Source organism: Lonchura striata, chromosome 17, assembly GCF_046129695.1.
Source record: "Lonchura striata isolate bLonStr1 chromosome 17, bLonStr1.mat, whole genome shotgun sequence".
Taxonomy (NCBI): domain Eukaryota; kingdom Metazoa; phylum Chordata; class Aves; order Passeriformes; family Estrildidae; genus Lonchura; species Lonchura striata.
The window spans coordinates 14531792-14552256 of NC_134619.1; the positions used below are offsets into that span (position 1 = coordinate 14531792).

The 20465-nt window shown below is 46.2% G+C and overlaps 1 protein-coding gene across 4 annotated transcripts in view; it reads right to left on the reverse strand.

Annotated features, from left to right (window-relative positions):
* The window catches only part of RALGAPB (Ral GTPase activating protein non-catalytic subunit beta), a 62182-nt gene extending 49285 nt beyond the window's left edge, over positions 1–12897 (reverse strand). For 3 of the 4 annotated variants that reach the window (XM_021536646.3, XM_021536643.3, XM_021536642.3), the window contains exons 1-5: positions 12735–12897; positions 7385–7597; positions 6512–6714; positions 2181–2344; positions 1360–1546 (exon numbers count right to left, since the gene is read on the reverse strand). In XM_021536646.3, the coding sequence (XP_021392321.1) occupies positions 1360–1546; positions 2181–2344; positions 6512–6714; positions 7385–7567 (737 nt within the window). In that variant the 5' untranslated portion in view covers positions 7568–7597; positions 12735–12897. The remainder of the gene's footprint in view (positions 1–1359; positions 1547–2180; positions 2345–6511; positions 6715–7384; positions 7598–12734) is intronic. The other variant, XM_021536644.3, reaches the window with a different exon arrangement.
* Between the last annotated feature and the right edge of the window lie 7568 nt (positions 12898–20465).

Below are 20465 nucleotides of genomic sequence, written 5' to 3' on the forward strand. Positions count from 1 at the left end.
AGGACAGGCAGGTTCTCTAGAGGGATTTGGGCAGGCTAGATCAAGGGGCTGAAGCCACTCCATGAAGTTCAACAAGGCAAAGTGACGGGTCCTGCACTTGGGTCACATTAACCCCAGAGCTACAGGTTTAGGGCACAGTGGCTGCAAAGTGCCCAGTAGGAAAACCCATGGGGGTGCTGTCCAACAGCAGCTGAACAAGAGCCTGGTGTGCCCAGGTGGGCAAGAGGCCAATGACACCTGGCCTGTACCAGCCATGGTGTGGCAGCAGGACCAGGGCAGTGACTGTGCCCCGTGCTGGGCACTGGTGAGACACCTCCAATCCTGGAGACAGTTTTGGGCCCCTCATGACAAGAAAGTCATTGAGGAGCTGGAGTGTATCCAGAGAAGGGAATAGGGCTGGGGAAGAGGCTGGAGCACCAGGAGCAGCTGAGAGAGCTGGGAGGGCTCGTCCTGGAGAAAAGGAGACTCAGAGGGGACCTTCTCATTCTCTACAACTGCATGAAAGGAGACTGGAGCCACCAGAGAGCGGCCTCTTCTCCCAGGTAACAAGGGACATGACATGGGGAAATGGCCTCAAGTTGTGCCAGGGGACATTCACATGGGATGGAAAAGGTTGTCAGGCACTGGCACAGGTTACCCAAGGCAGTGGTGGAGTCACCAAAGGGTATTAGAAGACCTGTGGATATGGCAATTGGGAACATGGGTTTGCGGTGGGCTTAGCAGTGCTGGGGCATGGTTGGATTTGATGATCTTAGAGGTCTTTTCCAACCTAAACAATTCTATCATATATGATCTTCACTGCTCCCAAACACAGCAAGACTCAGCACAGCTCCTCCCCTACTCTCTAGAGCATAGAGCCTGTGGTCTGCCTCTGGCCCATCACATCCCGATTGCCAAGGAACAAGTGCCAGGAAGCTGTAACAGTTTCAGCTCACAGGGTCCAAACAGAGTCCAAGAGTCACCTCAAACCCAACAGCATGAGCACTAACAAGCACTTAATAATTTTGATGGTCACACACACACACACACACATAATGCTATACTAATATTCTTGAGTCATTCCTCAGGGGATATGATGAAGAATCACAGTCATGGAGACCAATACACACACACGCCACAAAGTGCTAAATATCACAGAGGTGCTAAGTTTACACAAAAACAGAGAGAATCCAACTCAGATCTCCCCTTGCAGAACAAAGGAATACACACACAATCCAAGGATACAGCAAGATCTCTCACTTTGTATTGCTTATTCACTTTTGGATTGCCGCACACTCCACAAACAAGCAACTCCAAAACATGTATAACTATTATTATCCCCATACATACATACATTTATTTCTATGACATTTTTCCTACCTGGAAGTAAGGGCACAAATGACCTTGCTCCACTGCTCAACTACTGCAGGATGATGTCGCCAGTTAGCCACCATCTCTTTGGCAGTTTTCCAGTAAGGAGGTGTTGGAAAGCACCGCGTACAAGCGAGTAACCATACCTCAAATAGCACGCCAATTAATTTTTCAGCCAGATTCTCAGCAATGCCACCTTAGAACAGAAACCAAGCACACCTTCAGTTAGTGTTCCATCTAAATTACTTCAAATATCTCCCCAAAGAGGTTTTGGTTAAAGTGCATAAAGATTAAGCACTCTTTTTTTCATAATTTTTAAGAATGATCCTTGATTGCTTCCTACAGCCAATTAGCCTTTTTGCAAGACCAAGTACAATAGCTAAAGCCCAGCCACATGTGTGTAATAAGGGACAGCAGGAATCCACCAATCTTAGGCAGTCTTCTACTTCTACTGTGTCTATACTGAAGTCTTTTATTTAAATAGGTGAAACGAGTACTATTATTTTGCACTAGGCAGGCTGAACAGCAAAACCAAGGGGTTTCAGTGAAACAAACAGGGAACAACAGTGTCTGAAACTGTTCATACCAAATTGTTCCTGTATAAAGTTATTGTCCTGCAAAAATAGTTTCAGGAAAACTCAGCTCCAAACCATTCAGTCTTTTTTGACAATGCTTTATTTTGGAGTAATGGGGCAGAATTAGGAGTAAGCTATTGTGCTTTGGTAGCTCCCAGGAGCTTTTAATGGGTTCCCCTATCCTGCTGGCAGCTGAATGTCAAGAAGAGCCAGAAGTGTTTTAATAATTGAACCAAATGAAAGATGAACATGAACCTTGCACAGTTGGAGCTGCTAGAAGAGTGTCATTGATCTGAAGAAGAAATAATAACAAAACCTCCCAGGTTTCTCTTGCCATAATTGTTGACTCATGCGCCAGCTTCTGGACAGCTTTCAAAACCTGTAAGCACAGTCTGATCTGACTGGATCCCGGGTCTGGCCTGCAAGAGAAGAAAACAATGCTTGAGAAATAGAACTATTAAGTCATGTATTCAGTAACATGAACTTTCAGCATGTTCAACTTACAAAAGGATCAAATATTATTGAGTGAGACCCAAGAACATGAGCCAATATGCTTCTGTGCACCTCAACTCTGTCTCTAGGCATCCTAACTCTGCCTTAATGAGCACAAGATGCACCATAACACTCTTCTCCATGTGACACTCAATATTGCACAAGCACAATCCATCGTGTCAGATTTATCTTGGGCCAAACAATGACAATCCAGCTGAGACATCATGAATTATTACATACATAAATCAGAAGTGGCAAAACTAGCAGCACATAGTTAGCAAAATAATTTAAATTCTTCCTAGTTCTCCTCTTGTTTCCAAACCAACTCTTACCACTTCTTCCTTTAGTCTGATGTTCCTATTTAATGGCCCCCTTCTAGATCTTCTTCCGTAAGCAGTTAGGAGTAAGGAAGGAAGAAAGGAAACTGTTTCATCTTTCCTAGGTTTTTCCTGTAGTAATAATCAGATCCACACTGGCACTGCTGAGTCACTCAACATAAACTTGTGCAGAATCAGCACAAAGCAGCATCACCTCCTCCCATTAGTTAGTCTGGACAAGGCAAAACAGGTACAAAACAGTCACATTCTGGACAGTATCTGAGGACATCGGTAAAAAACCTGAGGAAGCCCAGATTTTAAAGGGCGAGAGAGATTGCAAATTAGAGTATGCAGTATATGAAAGGCATATTTCAACCTGTGCATGATTTCGTGATCCCTCCTACTACCACTGAAAAGATGACCAAAAAAAAATCATACAAGTATTACCTTCCACTGGACTACTAAGTAGTATTACCAGATTCCTACCAAGTATTTTCAATGTTGCATAACCCACAAGTCATGTCGCATAGCAAGCACCTCAAGAATGCGCTGGCCCACTAAATACTATCAGCTTTTATCTTGAGAGTATAAATGTCATATTACAGTGCTGGGAAAAAGATTACAAAGAGACAATGCCTAATTTGCCTAATGTGCAAAATTGCACACTACCAGCTACAGCTGAGGACCTCAGTGGGTTGCTTGATGCTAGAGCTAGATCATAACCCAGAGTGTCTCTGTAGAATAACAAACTTTGGGATAAGTGAGCCCTTCCTTGCTTACAGCACTATTTTTTGTGTGAGCAACAACACAGCAGATTGTTTCAGTCAAAAGGTAACCTCAATCTATATAGGCTTGAAGCTTCCAAGGCTATTTCAAGACTTGTTTCCCTAATCATTTAGAGAAACTGTAAAAAAACAGGGCTTATATGCAAGCTAACAGGATACTTCTGCACTAATCTTGTAACAGCAACTTGAACATTTTTGTCCATCTATGACTTCCTCTTGTCTGCAAAGCTGACCCAGTGACAAGCTCTGCTTGCACTATTTCTAGACTTCTAGATTTCTACAGACGGTAGCCTATTGGCCATTCTCCTTCAGAAGTACTGTTCCCATGATTTCGTATGAGAAGCTGTAAGAGGCTGTCTGAAGACCCTCACTCATTTGCCTGCCGATTGCCATGAGCAGGAACTCCCTTCCCCCTCTGCAGTTCCGGCTTGGAGAAGGCAACAGTGCAGGTGCAGCCGCTGCACCGTTACGTTGCTGTTCCCAACGAGGCCTGGCAAGAACTTGGCAAGGACTTGGTGAAGACCCAGCGTGGACGCAGCATGGAATAGCCTACTGCAATTCCTGCTTCACTCTCCACCTTTAAGCCAAATGAACTGTTGGGGTGACTCTGGTGGTCTCTCACTGAAGACCCCTCATCTGCCTCGTTACCACCGTGACAGACGGAGATCAAGAACCCGCTCCCCAAGGACTGAGACCCCTATCACAGGGAGTGGGGGGGGGAGTAACATGACCTATTCTTCTCCAGTAACTTCAGTGGACTTATTCTTCATTGTGTTTGTTCTGCCTGGATGATTTTCTGTAGATATACCTGTTCCCCCCACAGCAATTTCAATAGCCTCTCATTGTTCTGCCTGTTCCCCCCTTTTCCCTCTGTGGACTATAACTGGACCCCTGGGTTAGGTAGGACTTTGGAGACTCTCCCCAACACAACAAGACGGATCCCCATCGTCCGGACCAGTGAGGACCTCGCCTGTGTTGGCAGCTATTCCCATCCCCCCTTCTCTCTCTCTCTATCCTTTTTATTTCTTTTCTGACCCCACTATGGCATTTATTGTTTTTGGCCCCTAATAAAGGTGCATTTGTTGTAATTAAACTGATAGACCCCTGCTGTTTGTCTTTTGCACTTTGGGATCGGCTAACAAACCATCACAACACCCCACTATAAGCGGATTGTGACAGAAGCATATAAAGTTATTAAAAAAAAAAAAGTACTTTGGCAGTCACGTGTTCCATGGTCTCTCAAGCAATTCAAGAATTTCTGTTGCAGAGGACCTGGACATCTGTACCTCACTCTCCTGGAGAGGTAATACAGGGGGAGAGAGTTCTCATATTTCCTTCCAACAGTGTTTGTGGCACTGAAACTTTATCTAACAGCAGTAACAACCACTACTCCTTAAGTCATCTTCAAGACCTCTTGGATATTCTAGGGTTGCCAGAAATGGAAAGCCTGGGGCTTGCCTGAGGACTATTCAAATATGTCAACAAAGTGTTTGTTTCTTTAGGGTGGACAGAAGGCCAGTACAGGAGGGAAGGAGGCAAACACCTTCTCTCCCATCACTGCAGCAGATAGAGGAAAGTTAACTTGACTCACCCAGCCTTCACAGTTTTATTTTTCAGCACCACACTATTTCAAGGACTGGGCATGTAAACATTTGATTCAGTTGAGCACTGAGACTAGAATCTATATGCACCTGCTCTGTATGGGTGTACACAAGCTCTCAAGATGCCATTTACCTAATGTGCCCACTTCAGGCTGCTGTGTTTTGCACCTTACCTATATGTCACCATCTCAGTCTGACACCTTCACAACTCCGGACCACCACTTTGAAAGCAGCCAAACCAACAGCTACATTGTTTCCAGAGAACCAGGATGAAGAAGGAAGCTATTTTAATAAATCTTCCATAGGATATAGGCTTCTAATAAAGACTTAATATCTTCAACACAAGAACAGATTTTTCCAGGAGACAGTTCAAACAGGTTACTGTAACACCTTCTCGGTAAGTATTCTACATGAGCCCATTATCATCAGCAACCTGCATCAATTGGCGCAGTCTAATCCAGAAGCTTGCTTTCCTCAGACTTGTGTCATTGCCTTAACCATCCTTAAATGGGAATTAAAATGCATTTGTACTACAAGTTAAGAGCAACAGCAGCTAAGAGTAGGTGTTAGACTTCAAAGCAATCAATGAGCAGCTGAACACTTTGAAGGCCATCTGCAGTGATACATATTTAATACTGATAAAAGCAGATGACTTGATATTTACAGACATATACTAAACATTGATCTGAAGTTAAGTACCTTTTCAGGGGGCGCTATTATTTAATCTTCCTTATTCAGTTCATATGTCCAACAGCAGCAGGTAAACTTGCCATAAACTATAAATAAGGTAATGATGTTTGTGCACTCTGACAACTTAGCTGTGTACAAGACCTAGAAACATGTCTATCTCAACATCATCATCCCAGGATGTCAGGCAGCAAGCACATCGCCACCAGGTTCTTTCAAAACTACCAGTGAATGACAGTCAGCATAACCACACACATTTAACAGGCAGCAAGATGCAGGCACAGAGCTGTCACTTACTGCAAGATCCTTCAGTACATCACACACGTGGTCAAATTTTGACTAACAAGGGCTGGGACTGCCATGATGTTCTCTTAGTTTAGCTCAGTTTTACACAATGAAAAGCACATGCTCACACAGTGATGTTTTTCTGCTTTTCCCATTACTCTCCAGCCATCCAATAGAGATAAATCCTGAACATCCTGAGACAGTAAACATTCAAGTATATGAACTATGTGTGATTTAATTACCTAACCACAGCAGCAAAAACTCAATTTGCTAATGCAAAATTACAGAAGACATTTGGAGAAACACCTTTCTCCTAAGCTTGCAGCAATAGCAGTCTTATTTTACTCAAGAGCCTCCACACCTCATGAGTCCTCTGACAGTTTACCTGCTGACTATAGCTTGGAATCCCTAACACTCACCTTGGTACAAAGAGATTTTGGAGATGTTTGAGAATGCTTTGAACATAAAGGTTTGGTTCCTTAATAACAGGTAAAGGAATAGAGTCCTTAGGTAACACAAGAGCCATAATCCAATCTGTATACACATCCACACAGTATTTCACAGTATCGCCGTCCAAAGGGAGGGTCAGCCCATAACAAACCACCTCCATAGTCCATTTTACCTAACAAACACAAAGCAGAAGTTATTTAAAATTAATATTAGTAAGTAAGTACTGGTCAGAGCACATTAGTTCTAAGTCAAAAAAAAAAGTAAAGCAACAGTAATTATGTTGTATGGGCAATCCTGTTTAACATATTCTGCAAGAAAATCCCCAAACTATTAACTTATATATCATGATATTATGAAGAACATGAATAAATGGCAAATCATACTCTAAATCCTGAATCTCTTAAATCTAAACTGTAGAGAGAACTCTTCAGAACACACAAAAGCTGCTACTGAAAGATTTAAAAATTTTAACAAATACTTACACTATACAAAGACTTTTTTTTGAAGTCACATGCCATTGCTTCAAAACTGAAGGTAAGTAGAAAGGCTTTGTGTTAAATGCTAAATTCCTTGGGTTTGTTTTGAGTGTTTTTGTTCGTTTTCTTTAGCCTGAATTTCCCGGTATAACAGCTCAGATAAACATTTACTATTAAATCATGAAGTACACTGTTGCTATGATCTAATTGCTAATAAAAATCCTATGGAGATTACTAAACTAAAAATGTAACACACTTCATAAAACTTGGGACAATAAAGAGAGAAAAATAAAAGAGGCCATAGAAAACTATTAAACTGTTACTCTGGCATGAAGGAAACTATCATCTCCAAGGAAAGGCACTTACTTCTTTGTCTGTTTTTAGTATACTCTCACTTCCAACAGACGATGTAATTAAAGCTTGTCCAAGAGGACGCACCACTGCATTTGCCACTTCTCTCCCCACGTTCTCAGGATAGCTATGAAGTACACTGGTATTCCCCTGATCATTTTGAATGACAAGATGCAAGGATCTCCACTCTGAGTACATAGTGCCTCTATGCTACAATCCAAACAACACCTGGGGGGGCAAGGAAGAAAAAGAGACAATTAGTTTAAATGTCTATGATATGAGTTAGGAAAACTGAGGCTGTGTATCACAATCCAGACCGTTGTAAATTCACGATGCACATATCCATTTCATACATTTGACAATTCAGAAGAGATTCCAACAGTTTTTTACACAGACGAGCTTTAACATAGCTTGATTACAGAGATCAGTTCAGGACTAAATGCCCATTTTAGATACTTAACCCTGATTAGTGCCTTCACGTCACACCTATGTGCTGTAGAGGGCAGGGCACGGAGCCAGGCCAGAAACCCCTGCCCTGGGAATGGGTGGGGCCAGGCAGCACCAGTCATGGGACTGCGCTGGGCAGCTCAGAGACACCCATCACACACAGCCAATTTTGATCCACACATCAAACACGTCCAGAGACCTGGTCTAACTCAGATGAGAAACATCCGTGCCAACACAACAGAGCAGTGAGGACCCCAGACCAGAGGGGTGGCAGGAAAATCCCTCTGACAGCAGAAGGCTTTGTAGAGGCCCACAACAATGTTAAACTGCTGCTCAAGCAGGTGGTACCACAGAAGCCTGAGCCACCAAAACTGCAACTGCACCATCTCCTTTTCCTCCTCTCCCACCAGAATCGACAGCCTTTTATCCATTATCTGAGCCAGGTGATCACATGAACAAGGAAAACAGGGCTGGCACAGGAGAAAAGCAGGGAGTGTTCAAGAGACACTGTTCAGAGCAGCTCAAGTTGCCACGGATGGCACTCCAGTATCCATTTGCCAACTACACTTACCTGGCACAATTTGGAAGCCAGTTAGTTATACAAGGAATATTCTGAACACTTCTCTTAAACATTCATTAGCCCAAAATCAAACAAGCCAGGCCTGGAAATACACATTCCTATGGAAAAGCCTATTTAAACAATCTGCCTATTTAGCTGACTCCTCAAATGTTTATACCCAAAGCCTATGCAAAAAGCCTGATGATTCCCTTCAAGGGAGACAGAAAAGCAAGAAAGCAAGATCTTGTCTTCCAAACTACATCCTTTGTGGTTTGAGGCAGCAATCGTGTGCTTATCTGACAGTGAGTTAACCAGAGCAGCAGTAGCCTGCAGGATGTACAATCCCTACATCCTTCCCTCCTTTGGGGACTGAGGCAGGGGAAATGCTCATGTCACTGTGGTCAAAATCCTTAAGCTTAGGGAAAAATGGCAATTCCAAGACACAAAAAAGTCACGCACAAACACACAAACCAAAATCAAATCAAACCAAAACCCCCACCCAAAAAAACCCTCAAAAACAAAATACCAAACGAAACCCACAAAATCTCAATCCTCATTGATAGCTTCCATCACTGCTTAGCTCCACTATCTAGGTTTCCATACTGGTATCTTTTCCTTTCATATCCTATAGACACAGAGATACTTTGTCTTCCCCCTTCTTTCCTACCTGACCACCTTCTTAGTCTCCAGTGTGTGTCTGGAGTCAAAGCATAAGGGACAGAAGTGAGATATCCACTTTCCAAGACTTCCCCTTCCTCACTCACCCCCACAGTACTTTGCCTCTATCCCCAGAGCAGAGTCCCTATCCCACAAGGGAAGAGGGGAAGCACTTCCATTCCTCTCCTGTGACACAAGTTCATTAGAAGCATGTAACCCTGTAAGAGCATTTGAGGAACATTGGTTTAAATAAGCTGATTTGAACTGATAAAACAGCATGTCCTTTCCATGCCCTCCCTCAGGCTGGCAGTAAACGGCTCATGGCAGGAGCTTATCAGTGTATGATAAGCACCCCACACTCACTGTGGTTGCCCTCATCCCAGAGGGTGCCCAGGTATGTGGAAATGCTGTACAATACAAGCAAATGGCAGGCAATGCCTGTGTGGGAGCTTTCTCATCTACAAGAATTCTGCTGCATTTTAGAAAACCTTAATTGCACTAGGGCAGGGGAACGCAAGGACACAATTGCCCACCCTCATGCAGCTCCCTGCCACAATGAAAAAAAGACGCAAAGCTCTTCTGGGTGATCCTTCCACACTTTTGAGAAGTAGCACTTTTAACAGATATGCCATGCTGAAAAGGTTTAGCAACAGGACAACCATCTCATACCACACACTCCCAGCCTGCTGCTTGACATTCATACATAAATTAAATCACCAGCCTTTATCTTGCTAATATTTGAGGCTTCCTTTCGTCTTCCTGTAAAAGAAACCTTCTCTTAGTTTTAGCAGTACACAAGGAATACTGAAAGAAGTAATTGAGTCAGATGCAAAATCCTTATGAGGGAGATTTAGCAGAATATCAATCTGTTCACTCCCCCTATATTTAGGAGTTTAAAGTTTTTATTTGGAAGACTATAAGTTATTTTTTATTTAAGACTCCAGTTCAACTACCACTTGAATTGGAAATGGCTGCAATCTGTTAGGAATGGACTATCTCTACATCTATCTAGTATGCAGCTTCTTCTAACTGGACAGGAATTAAAAAAGGCTGGAAAGCCTCCACACATTGATATCCGAAACAATGTTCCTGACAGATTCCACATAGACAGATTCCTAACTTGCTTCAGATAAAGAGCACCCAATGCTGTATGGCAGCAGGACTCCCTCCCTTCCAAGACACTGTATTTGTCAGTACCTACTGAAACAGCAACAGCAAACTGAAGACCAAGAAAGCAACTGTCACATCACACCTGATTTTGACTTCTGTTTTTGCAATGCTTCTGTATTTCAGAAGCACCCTCACTTGCCCAACTAACATCTCCCAAGTTTCATGAAGCTGAATATTTGCACTTCACATACACATATGTCTTATTGGGGCTCAAATCACTAAGGACTCTCAGAAAGTTGATTAAGAGGAAGGGTGAGTAGAATAATAAACATTCTTGTATGCTGTATGTTCACTGTATGTTCCTGGAGGCTGCACTAAATAAAACATCCTCACACTCTCACAGACAAACCTGGAAAGAAATTGCCAGCATTAAAACTAGCATAAGCAAGGAGACATTAATTTACTATGAAACTGAGCATTAAATCCAATATTCCCTAGTGTGGTAAGTAATCTGCATTTCTATGTATTTCCTCCCAATCTGTTTCATCTTAGAAACTTCAGTCATTATCACCATATAAACTACAGAAACTGGATGTCTCAGCACTGAAGATCCAAGATCCTCAGTTCTCAAACACTCCAGAAGTCAGTGAGCACAAAATAAAATGAGTCCATAAAACTCAAAAAAACAAGTTCTATTTCCAGTTTCCAAAGACTTAATATGAACAGCTGCAGCCAAAATATTTAAACTCCTGGATCACTAAAGTTAGACAGTGAGAACTAAACAGAGCCACATTCTGCAGCTACTGTGAAGGAACATCAGAAGGTCCAAGCCTGAAGTTGAGGTGTTCAGAGCATGTGCAGGGGAGAAGTCATGAAATCAGTACTCATGTACAGAGCAGTTCCTCAGAAAATGTGCACTAAGGGAGGGCAGTGCTCAGCTTCAGATGCAAAATGAAGTATTTTCCTATGATGCAAAAGACTTCAAGCACAAATACAAGCTGTCCCAAAAGTGGATCCTTCTTGGCTTTTACCGGAACCAAAAAAGCAGAGCAGACACAATGGTTAGTAGTACAAGAGATGCAAAGACTATCAGCAGAGATATGCTCAAGGCATGCACTGTGTGTAAAGGACAACAGCCAGAGCAGAGAGCAGGCAAAAATGAAAAATGGCAAGAACCAAACAGAAGACCCATATGAGAAAAAGACCAGTAGAAAGTTGGTATTTTAAGTATTTTGTTAAAGAATTTAAAAATATGCATGTCAGGGTTACTAATAAATCTTTTTTAAAAGTCTATATTCAAGGCAAGAAGAGATGAGATAAGCAAAAAAAAACCACCAAACCTCTGTCATCCTTTCCCAAGCCATTCAGCCACCGCACTACCAAAGGTCAGAGAAGAGAATCACAGCTGCCCTTGTCCAGAGAAGACAAATTTGTCAGATTTTATTGCATTACTGTAGCAGAAGTTAACACATGAATGCGCCACAGGGAAGCTGGGTCTCAAAAGTGAGGTGCCATTTAAGCCACAGGACTCGGGTCTCGCTATCTCCAGCACTCCCAGTTCATGGGCCCCATCGCCTCCCTAGCTCCTGGGAACACTGCTAGACACAGCCTGGCCAAAGCAGGAGGCAGGGTACTTACTATAGAGAAGGCTACTGCCTACAAGTTGCGTACTGTTACACGTGAAGATGAGCAGAGCCATAGGAAAGCAAAAGCAGTCCGTTTTGTACGTTTTGGCTATTATTCTGCTTTCAAGCATCATTACCCAGACATCAGGACTACTCTGCTTCTTACTATCACTCTCATTTTTAACAGTAAGTTTGAGAAAATTATCTTCCAGCAATCCCCTCATTTGTGCAAAAAACTATTTAATGAACTTGACCACAAAACAATACACTCGACTGAGAAAAATTTTTACTCAACAGTTTCCTTTACATTGGCACTCATTCATCGGTCCAGTTTCTCGTGAAGTCTCCAAACTGCTCAAGCAGGAAGGACTCTCTTGCAGGCACAGCCCCCTTACTCCGGGGAGAAGCCTCGCTGCTGAGTCTGTTTGCCAAATAAATAGGATCTACTCTCCACTGAGCATGGAGACCAAATGAGACAGGGGAAGCAGAATCCCGACAGAGCCCGGGAAGCCTGAGCCGGGCATGCTCGGCACCAGCGGGCTGTTGGTCGGACTCTGCGGGCAAACAGCGACACAAACTTTTTCCTCCCTCAGGCACAGCTCCCGCTCGCAGGATCCACACGGGAGGAAGGGCGCGAGTAGCCACCTCACGCTCCTCCCGGGGCCCCGAAATGCGGTTCGACCCCCGGGCCGGAGCAGGGGCCGAGAGGGGCCCTGCGCCGCGGCGGGGGGGGTCATCGACAGTCGCTCCCACCCGCCCTGCGGTGGCTCCGCGGCAGCAACGAGGCGCTAGGCGCCGGGGAAGTCCCGGGACAGCCTCGCCCATCGCCCGCCCCGCTCGGGCCCCGCCGCGGCAGCACAGAGGTCAGCGCGGTGGAGGCTCCGGGCGGCGCCCGCGCCACAGGCCCCGCGGGCGGTGAAGCGGGCCGAGCCCGATAGCGCCGAGGCGGGAAGCCTGGCCGCCCTACCTGCGCCGAGAGCCCGGCAGTCATGTCGGGCCGCGCCACTCCCTCAGGCCGCCGGCGCCAGGGGGCCGCGGCCACACAGGACCGGGAGCGCCGCTCGCTGCGCTCGGCCCGCACCCGCTTCCGGCAGCGCCACAAAGCGCACGGTAGGGCCGTGCCCTGCGCATGCGCAAGTCAGCTACAGAACGAATCCCCACCCTTGCCCGCTACGCCTGTGCCGGCGGCACCGAATAAGTCGCAGGGACAAGCTGTGCGCATGCGTAGAGCGGTCGCCGCCGTGTCTGGCGTCGCCGTAGCGTTCTCACTCTTAAAGGGGCCGCTCACGCCGGCCGCGTCCGTACCCCGCGCTGCCCGCGGATCCGGGAGGCTCCGCCATCTCACCGTTCCCCGGGCGGTGCGCCCGGGCCTGGGGAGGGTCTGTGCGGCGCCCCGGGACTGACCGCCCCCGGGCCCTCGCGTGGGAGGAGCTTTTGCCGGGCCGCTGCAGCTCGAGCACCGTAGGCAGCGACCGGGAGCCGCCAGTGCCGTTCCGCTAGCCTGGATCCGGCTGCTCTTCCACCGCCAGCGCGGGCTCTGCTGGTGTCCGGCCCGGCCTTGCCCTGCCCTCAGGCCGCGCTGCTGCTGAGCCCCGGCAGCTGCAGCTCAGCCTGGCTGTGGCTGGGAAGGGACAGTGCCAGCACCAATTCTGTTTCCCTAGGCCGTGTCTCACTCTTCCCACGATCTTTATTCCCATCCTACGTTCATTTGCTGCTCCCCTGGCCCATAGTATTCCCTAGTCTGCAGGTGCTGATAGTACTTAGCTACAGCGACGTAGGTTACCTGGGTTCAAACAGTGTGGGCAGCATGTGAGGGGGGAGATTTTGCCGCTCTACTCACTCAGGTGAGACCCCAGCTGCAGAGCTGCCTTCAGCCCTGGGGACCCAACACAAGAAGGATGTGGAGCTGCTGGAGCAAGTCCAGACGTCGCCATGGAGATGGTCCCAGGGCTGGAGCCCCTCTGCTCTGGAGCCAGGCTGGGAGAGCTGGAGGTGTTCACCTGGAGGAGAGGCGGCTCCAGGGAGACCTTGGAGCTCTTTCCAGTGCCTAAAGGAGCTCCAGGAAAGCTGAGGAGGAACTTGGGACAAGGGATGGAGGGACAGGACAAGGTGGAATGGCTTCCCACTGCCAAAAGGCAGGGTTAGAATAGATTTCTTAAGTATTTATTTAGTATTTCTTTACTGTGAGGGTAGTAAAACAATTTTCGCAGAGAAGATGTCGCAGCCCACCTGTGGAAATGTTCAAAACCAAATTGGACAGGGCTTGGAGCAATCTTGTCTAGTGGAAGGTGTCCCTGTTTATTGCAGTGGGCTTGGAATAGATAGCCTTTAAAAAGTCATTTCCAACTACTTTCTGATTCTGTGAAACACAGCCAGTGGACAAGGCAGCACAGGGCACTTTGCAGGAAGCAGTGCCTTCCTCCACAGCCCAGCACTGCTTAGGGATGATGCAAAGACCTAGTGTCCTGAGAGCCCCTGGCCATGGGCCCCTTTACCCCACTCCCTACCGCAGCTGTGGAGTGGCCTCATCTACCTGCCTGTATCATCCCTGGGGACACGCTGTGTTCACCTCTCTGCAGTGTTCTCTGCTTTCTGCAAGCAGTCCAGCAGGTGCACTGCTGGCAAAGTCAGCCCAATCTCAGATTCCTTTTGGGCTGTTCCACAGTGGCCAGGTATCCAGGTCCTTTCTTCAGCACTTGACTGCACTGTTTCTTGTTGAGTGCAGCAAGAAGATGTTAACCTAAAGAAAGAGGAGCCTGCAAAGTGATTTTTAACCTCTTGTATTGTCATCTACTGAAGGAGCACCATATATCACAGTGCAAACTGTACTCCTGTTCCCCTTCCTGGCAGGAAAACTTCCTGTCTGTACATTCTCTGCATGGAGACTGCTGACAGTAAGAGATGTTTCATAATAAAGATTGGCTCAGTGCTTTTAATATAAATCTTTTCTTCCTCTTTGTTCTGCCACCAAGGGGAGAGCTGGGCCCTTGCAGGACACATTCCTTCACAATACCATGAATCTTTGGTCCCTAATTTAAAAAAAAAAATCTGGCTTAATGAGGTTGCTGGGGGTGATAGAATGCAGCACAGATGGAGAGGACTGAGTGGAAAGGGCATTGTGTCCTGGTTTGAAGGACAGGCATCTGCCAAGGAAGGCAGGAACCTCCCTTGGAATGGAGAACATGACCCCCTTCCCTCCTAATTATTGTAACTTTGAAATCACAGGGCTTTCAGGCAAAGATACGGGCAAAGGAATAGCAGTTCGTTCCTAGCGTGTGTGTGCATAGCCAGGCAAACAAACACCAAGCCCGGCAGCAACAGCGAGCAGAGGCAGAGACCCGGCGCCAGCCTTCTCCCGGCTCAGCCCCTTCCCCTGCGGCGCAGTTCCGGGCACAGCCAGCAGGGGCGCCGCTGGCTGCCGGCCGGGCAGGGCGGGGCGATGATTCCCCCGCGGCTGCAGGGGGCGCTGTGGCGCAGCTCGGCCGCCTCTCTGTGCACGGCAATGGCGGCGGGCTGGCGGAAGGGATGGAGAAGGGGCTTCCTTTGGAGCCCTCAGGGACAGCCGCTCCCAAGAAAAGAAATCTCATCAATATGTAGGACTCTGAATGGAAAGAAAGGACTAATTGCCAAAATCCTGGCTTTGGGCAGAATTTTTTCTATAAAAACTGCTTGTACCAAGAGGGCGGTGTGTGGGCACAGAGGGAACCTCTGCTTGCGGTGGTGTGTTTTTCTTTCATTTAATATTAGTTTAATATCTGTTTCCCCCCCCCCCCCAACCCCCCTTTCCCTGCCCCTTTCCCTGGAACCTTCCCTGTCATGTTAGTTCTGCCCTAAACTCCTCCCCTGCTATTCCCTTAGTGGTTACTGTTCCTACACCCCTCCTCCTGAGTTCTGTATAAAACCTCTGCCCCCCCCTCTCGAGGGGGTCTTGAGGCTCACTGAATAAAACCATCCCGTTCACCCCCAAGTCCCATGTCGCCTTCGTCTGTCCCCGCGCGCCATGAACTGAGACTGCAGAGCTTGCAGGGGGAAGCGGCCGCCCGTTCTCTTCCCTCACCGCCCAGCACGGCACGGCTCGGAGTGCCGCGGCGAGAGGAGCGCATGCCGCACCACAACATATGGTAGCGAGAGGATGGTTCCCTCCTTCGTCTTGTAAAAAAACCGGTCAAATTCGTGGGGGCGCCCGCCTCACAGAAGAAGAAGGAGGGAAGAGGAACATCTACGGCCGTAAAAGTTCTGCCTGATGCTAAGAGGAGCTGAGCGCCGAGCGAAAAACTGACGCTCCGGGACCCTCTTTGTTCTCGCCATCTTCCCGCCCTGGAGCAGCCGCGCTGCACGGGCAGCCGGGCTGCAGAGCTTTTTGGCGGGCAGACTTACCCGAAGAACATAGAGGGCGGTTTTGGCAGCGGCTCGGGAGAGCCTGAAGAAAGGCTGACCGAGAAGAGGTTCCTCGGTCAGCATCTGCAGCGAGACCACCGGAGGCTGATAGTGGCCGAAACCAAGGCTTCAGGGACGAGTCTTGGTTTAACAGGAACACCCAGGCCTCCGGAAGGGCCAAAACCGGGAAGGAACATCCCCAGTTTTTAGCGCGACTTTTCCATCGAGTCGAGGAGAAGATTCAAGCCATCTCCGTCCGAGCCTGCAAGGTAAGGTAGGCTACACGGGGTGGGGATCGCCCCGACGGACGGCTGGGTTTGCCGCTTTTTTTTTTTTCTCGCGTTTTAACCCCCGTCTGCGCCCAGACTGGGGCTGTAGCCGTGCATGTCCCTGGCAAGCGGGTGGGTTTTCTTTTTCTGGGGGAAGCTAGCACTGAGTGCTATCCTTCGCCTAGTCTTCTGTGGGGACCTAGATTGGATCGCTTTTTCTTCTCCTCAAAAAAGTTGTCTTCTCTATCCTCCCCTCCCCATTCTGGGCTGGACGGAGGGGGTAGAAAAGACACCAGTAGGGATCAGCTAAGAGGGCGACACGTTAGCTATAGGAGCATTGTTAAAAGGGGCCCTTTACACCCACGCATTGCGCCGACATCCAGCTGCGTCGGGCGGCCCCCCCCCTCCTATAGATTTCCCCTTTTTGCTTCTGTGAAGCTCCCTATGCCCCCATCCCCTCGGACTTTCCTAAAACCCTTTCCTATCCTCTCTTGGGGATTGCTGTGGCCGAGCCGCCCCAAGTGCCCTGCCGGACACTGCTCAGGCCAAGTGCAGTGTATCTGGCACCCCCTCCCAAAATGGCGCTGGCCACGCCGCTCGGGACCCGCTTTCCCGCCTTGACCCTTCTTTTCCGCCCCTGGCTTCCCGCCAGTCCCATTTCTCTCCCAATAGCCCTGCACCGTCCCTGCACGAGGCTAGTCCCTGTTGGGGGAGGCGGGGTTGGATATTCCCCAATCCTTCTGGCTCTTCCTCCGGGGGGAAGGTCGGGAGGGATCTTCTTCCGAGGAAATGGAGCCGAAACCCGGGACTGGGGATCCGTCATTTTGTCTTCCCCCTAAAATGGCGGCGCCCCGGTCCACCCCTTACCGATACCCCCTGTTAATCATGGCAATCACTAATTAAGTGATTGTCTGATTCCCCTATCCTATTCCTTAATGTACCCTACCCAATACTCCTTTTTATTTAACTACGAATTCCTCTTTTTGCTTTTAATTATTTTTTGAATAATCTATTTGTTGAGTTATATTTTATAGAAAGAAATACCATCCCAGTTAATTAATACTCAAGATATTATGCCCACCTCGCAAACAAACATTCAAACTGAACAAACCACATCGCTATCCGCTGACTCTCCTTTAAGACAAGCGCTGCTATCCGCTAACTCTGCTTTAAGAATTTAAGAAGCTGAACATCGCAAACGCCGTAACGAAGCAAATTCTAAATCAGATAAAGTCACAAATCCTACTGTGCTTTGTACCCTTAATTTGGACTTTCGTTTAGGACAATTCTATATATTCCAGATGAAGTTTTTATATGTTTCATATGTTGTAATCACAATTAGTTTATCATTTTTTAATGTCTTTCAATTTATGTTTTTTTAATAATATGTAATGTTACAATTTGATTTTATATTAAGTTGTTTTGTTGTAATTATAATTAATTCAGTCTTTTCTGATATTTTTTGACTTAAAGGCTGTGTTTAACCATTATTGCTACAGGAATCACTCAGCTACTATATCGCTTCAGGCTTGCTGCATTGCTGTGAAATTTAAAAATTTATTAGTTATATTTAGTTGATTTTTTATTATATTTAATTCCAATAATTCCATTTAATTATTTTATTTAAATTAAATAATTGTGATTTTAATCATTCTAATTCAATTTTTTAATTTAATTTCTGTTAACTATTTCATTTTATTTCAATCGCCTGACTTTATCTGATTTCAATTCTATTTCAATTATTTCAATTATTTACATTATTTTAGATTGTTACTCAGAGCAGCAAAACAGCAAGTTTTGTGCAGTCTTGTGTCTGATTTAGGCTGTTACTACTCTTCCTGCCCTATAAATGCATTAATGTGTCTTTCATGTCCTTTAAGTAATTTACAATGTTATCATATGATTTTATATTATTTGCATGTTTTATTAATTTGCTTAAACCACAAAATTCTCCTTCCTTTTGTAAAAGAAAAGAGGGAGATGCGGTGGTGTGTTTTTCTTTCATTTAATATTAGTTTAATATCTGTTTCCCCCCCCCCAACCCCCCTTTCCCTGCCCCTTTCCCTGGAACCTTCCCTGTCATGTTAGTTCTGCCCTAAACTCCTCCCCTGCTATTCCCTTAGTGGTTACTGTTCCTACACCCCTCCTCCTGAGTTCTGTATAAAACCTCTGCTCCCGCCCCCGAGGGGGTCTTGGGGCTCACTGAATAAAACCATCCCGTTCACCCCCAAGTCCCGTGTCGCCTTCGTCTGTCCCCGCGCGCCACGAACTGAACTGCAGAGCTTGCAGGGGGAAGCGGCCGCCCGTTCTCTTCCCTCACCGCCCAGCCTGGCACGGCTCGGAGTGCCGCGGCGAGAGGAGCGCATGCCGCGCCACAACATCTGCTGAGGCTGTCTTCTCTGCTGCACACCCAAGCGCTGACCCTGGGCTTGGCATTGCTCTTTTCTTGTGGCTGCTAAGATAGAATTTGATCGCAAACATAAAAAACTTTATTTTTACTTTTAATTTGGCTGAATCAATTTTCATTTATAACATCACTAATTGACACAGACTGTTACTTACTCAAGACTGTGCTACATCTCTGGATTTAGAGAGAAAGAATAGAGACAAAAGGAAAAAGAAAAACAGGGAGGTTTACATTAGAAGGGATATTAAGCATTTTGGGAAGTCTGTACATCTCAAGTACCTCAGCCAATGGGGAAAGAGAGGAAAATTTGGCCAGGAAATTAGGATAAAAAGGAGGCTGCATCCTCTAAGAATTTGAGGGACCTCACGGGGAACACCCTATGGCCTCTCCCTTTATTGAATAAAGAAAAAGGACTTATCTGTCTTCTTTTTGGACGTAAACCTCTGGTGTTTGTGGATTCATTTTCCTGATATCCATGTATTATCACAAGGCTCATGCACCTTTACAGTTGTCATGTAACTTTTATTTATGTACAAAAAAGCTAAAATTACTATCTCTTTCTTCCCTGTCCACTCAGGGTTCTCTCTTCAAATCAAGCTGCAGCATGACTGCTGGTGGAGCAAAATGGAAGATCCCCATTCCCAGCAAACACACGGATCCTGATATGAGAAACGACACTTCCTTTTAAAATTTCAAAGGTTTATTAAATCTTAACAAAAATACAGAAAACAGAATGCTATAAATTAATAATGTGATGGTTGGCTCTCACAATTAAGAGATGGATATTATGTATATGGTAAGAAAGGTTTTGTAAATGTATATGATGTTACTGTAATATGTCCTCCCATAGTCTTCTTTTCCTTCCCCATTGTAATAGCCTTGGTAGACAGGGCATTTGGGAGGGCTGGCTTGTTACCAGGAGGCGCAACATGAAAACACTTGACCTCCAATCAAGGTATAAGAAAGTAATCACCACCAGTTGATGGCAGAGAAAGAATTGACTGACAAAACTTTGGGAGAACTAAGAGTATAAAAGGCAGAGCATCCATTTTGAAATCGAGCACCTGGCTGCTAGTTACGGAGACTCCCAGTGCTGTAATTTTTCCTTATTCAGTTTGTTGTATTTTTTGTTAAGATTTATTAAACCTTAGAATAATTTATTAAATTTATTAAACCTTAGAAATGAGTTTTCTTTCTCACATGAAGAAGGGAAAACGACAGCGCTGGGAGCATGGAACTAAACTGCCATGCGCTCATCCTTATCTCTGGAGCTAGGGTCATAATTCCACTGGCTACTTTCTTTCTCAGTGGCTATCTGTGAGTACTTTGGTTGGTATCTCTTCACTTCTTCCTTCTCCCATTGAGGATTCCCTAATGGCTCCTAATCCCATCCTGACAGTCAACTACAGGCCCTCTCAACAAGGCCCACCTTCCCAATTAGCTGTAAGGAGGGAAGGGAGGGAGGGATGGAGGGAAAGGAGGAAAGGAAAGGAAAGGAAAGGAAAGGAAAGGAAAGGAAAGGAAAGGAAAGGAAAGGAAAGGAAAGGAAAGGAAAGGAAAGGAAAGGAAAGGAAAGGAAAGGAAAGGAAAGGAAAGGAAAGGAAAGGAAAGGAAAGGAAAGGAAAGGAAAGGAAAGGAAAGGAAA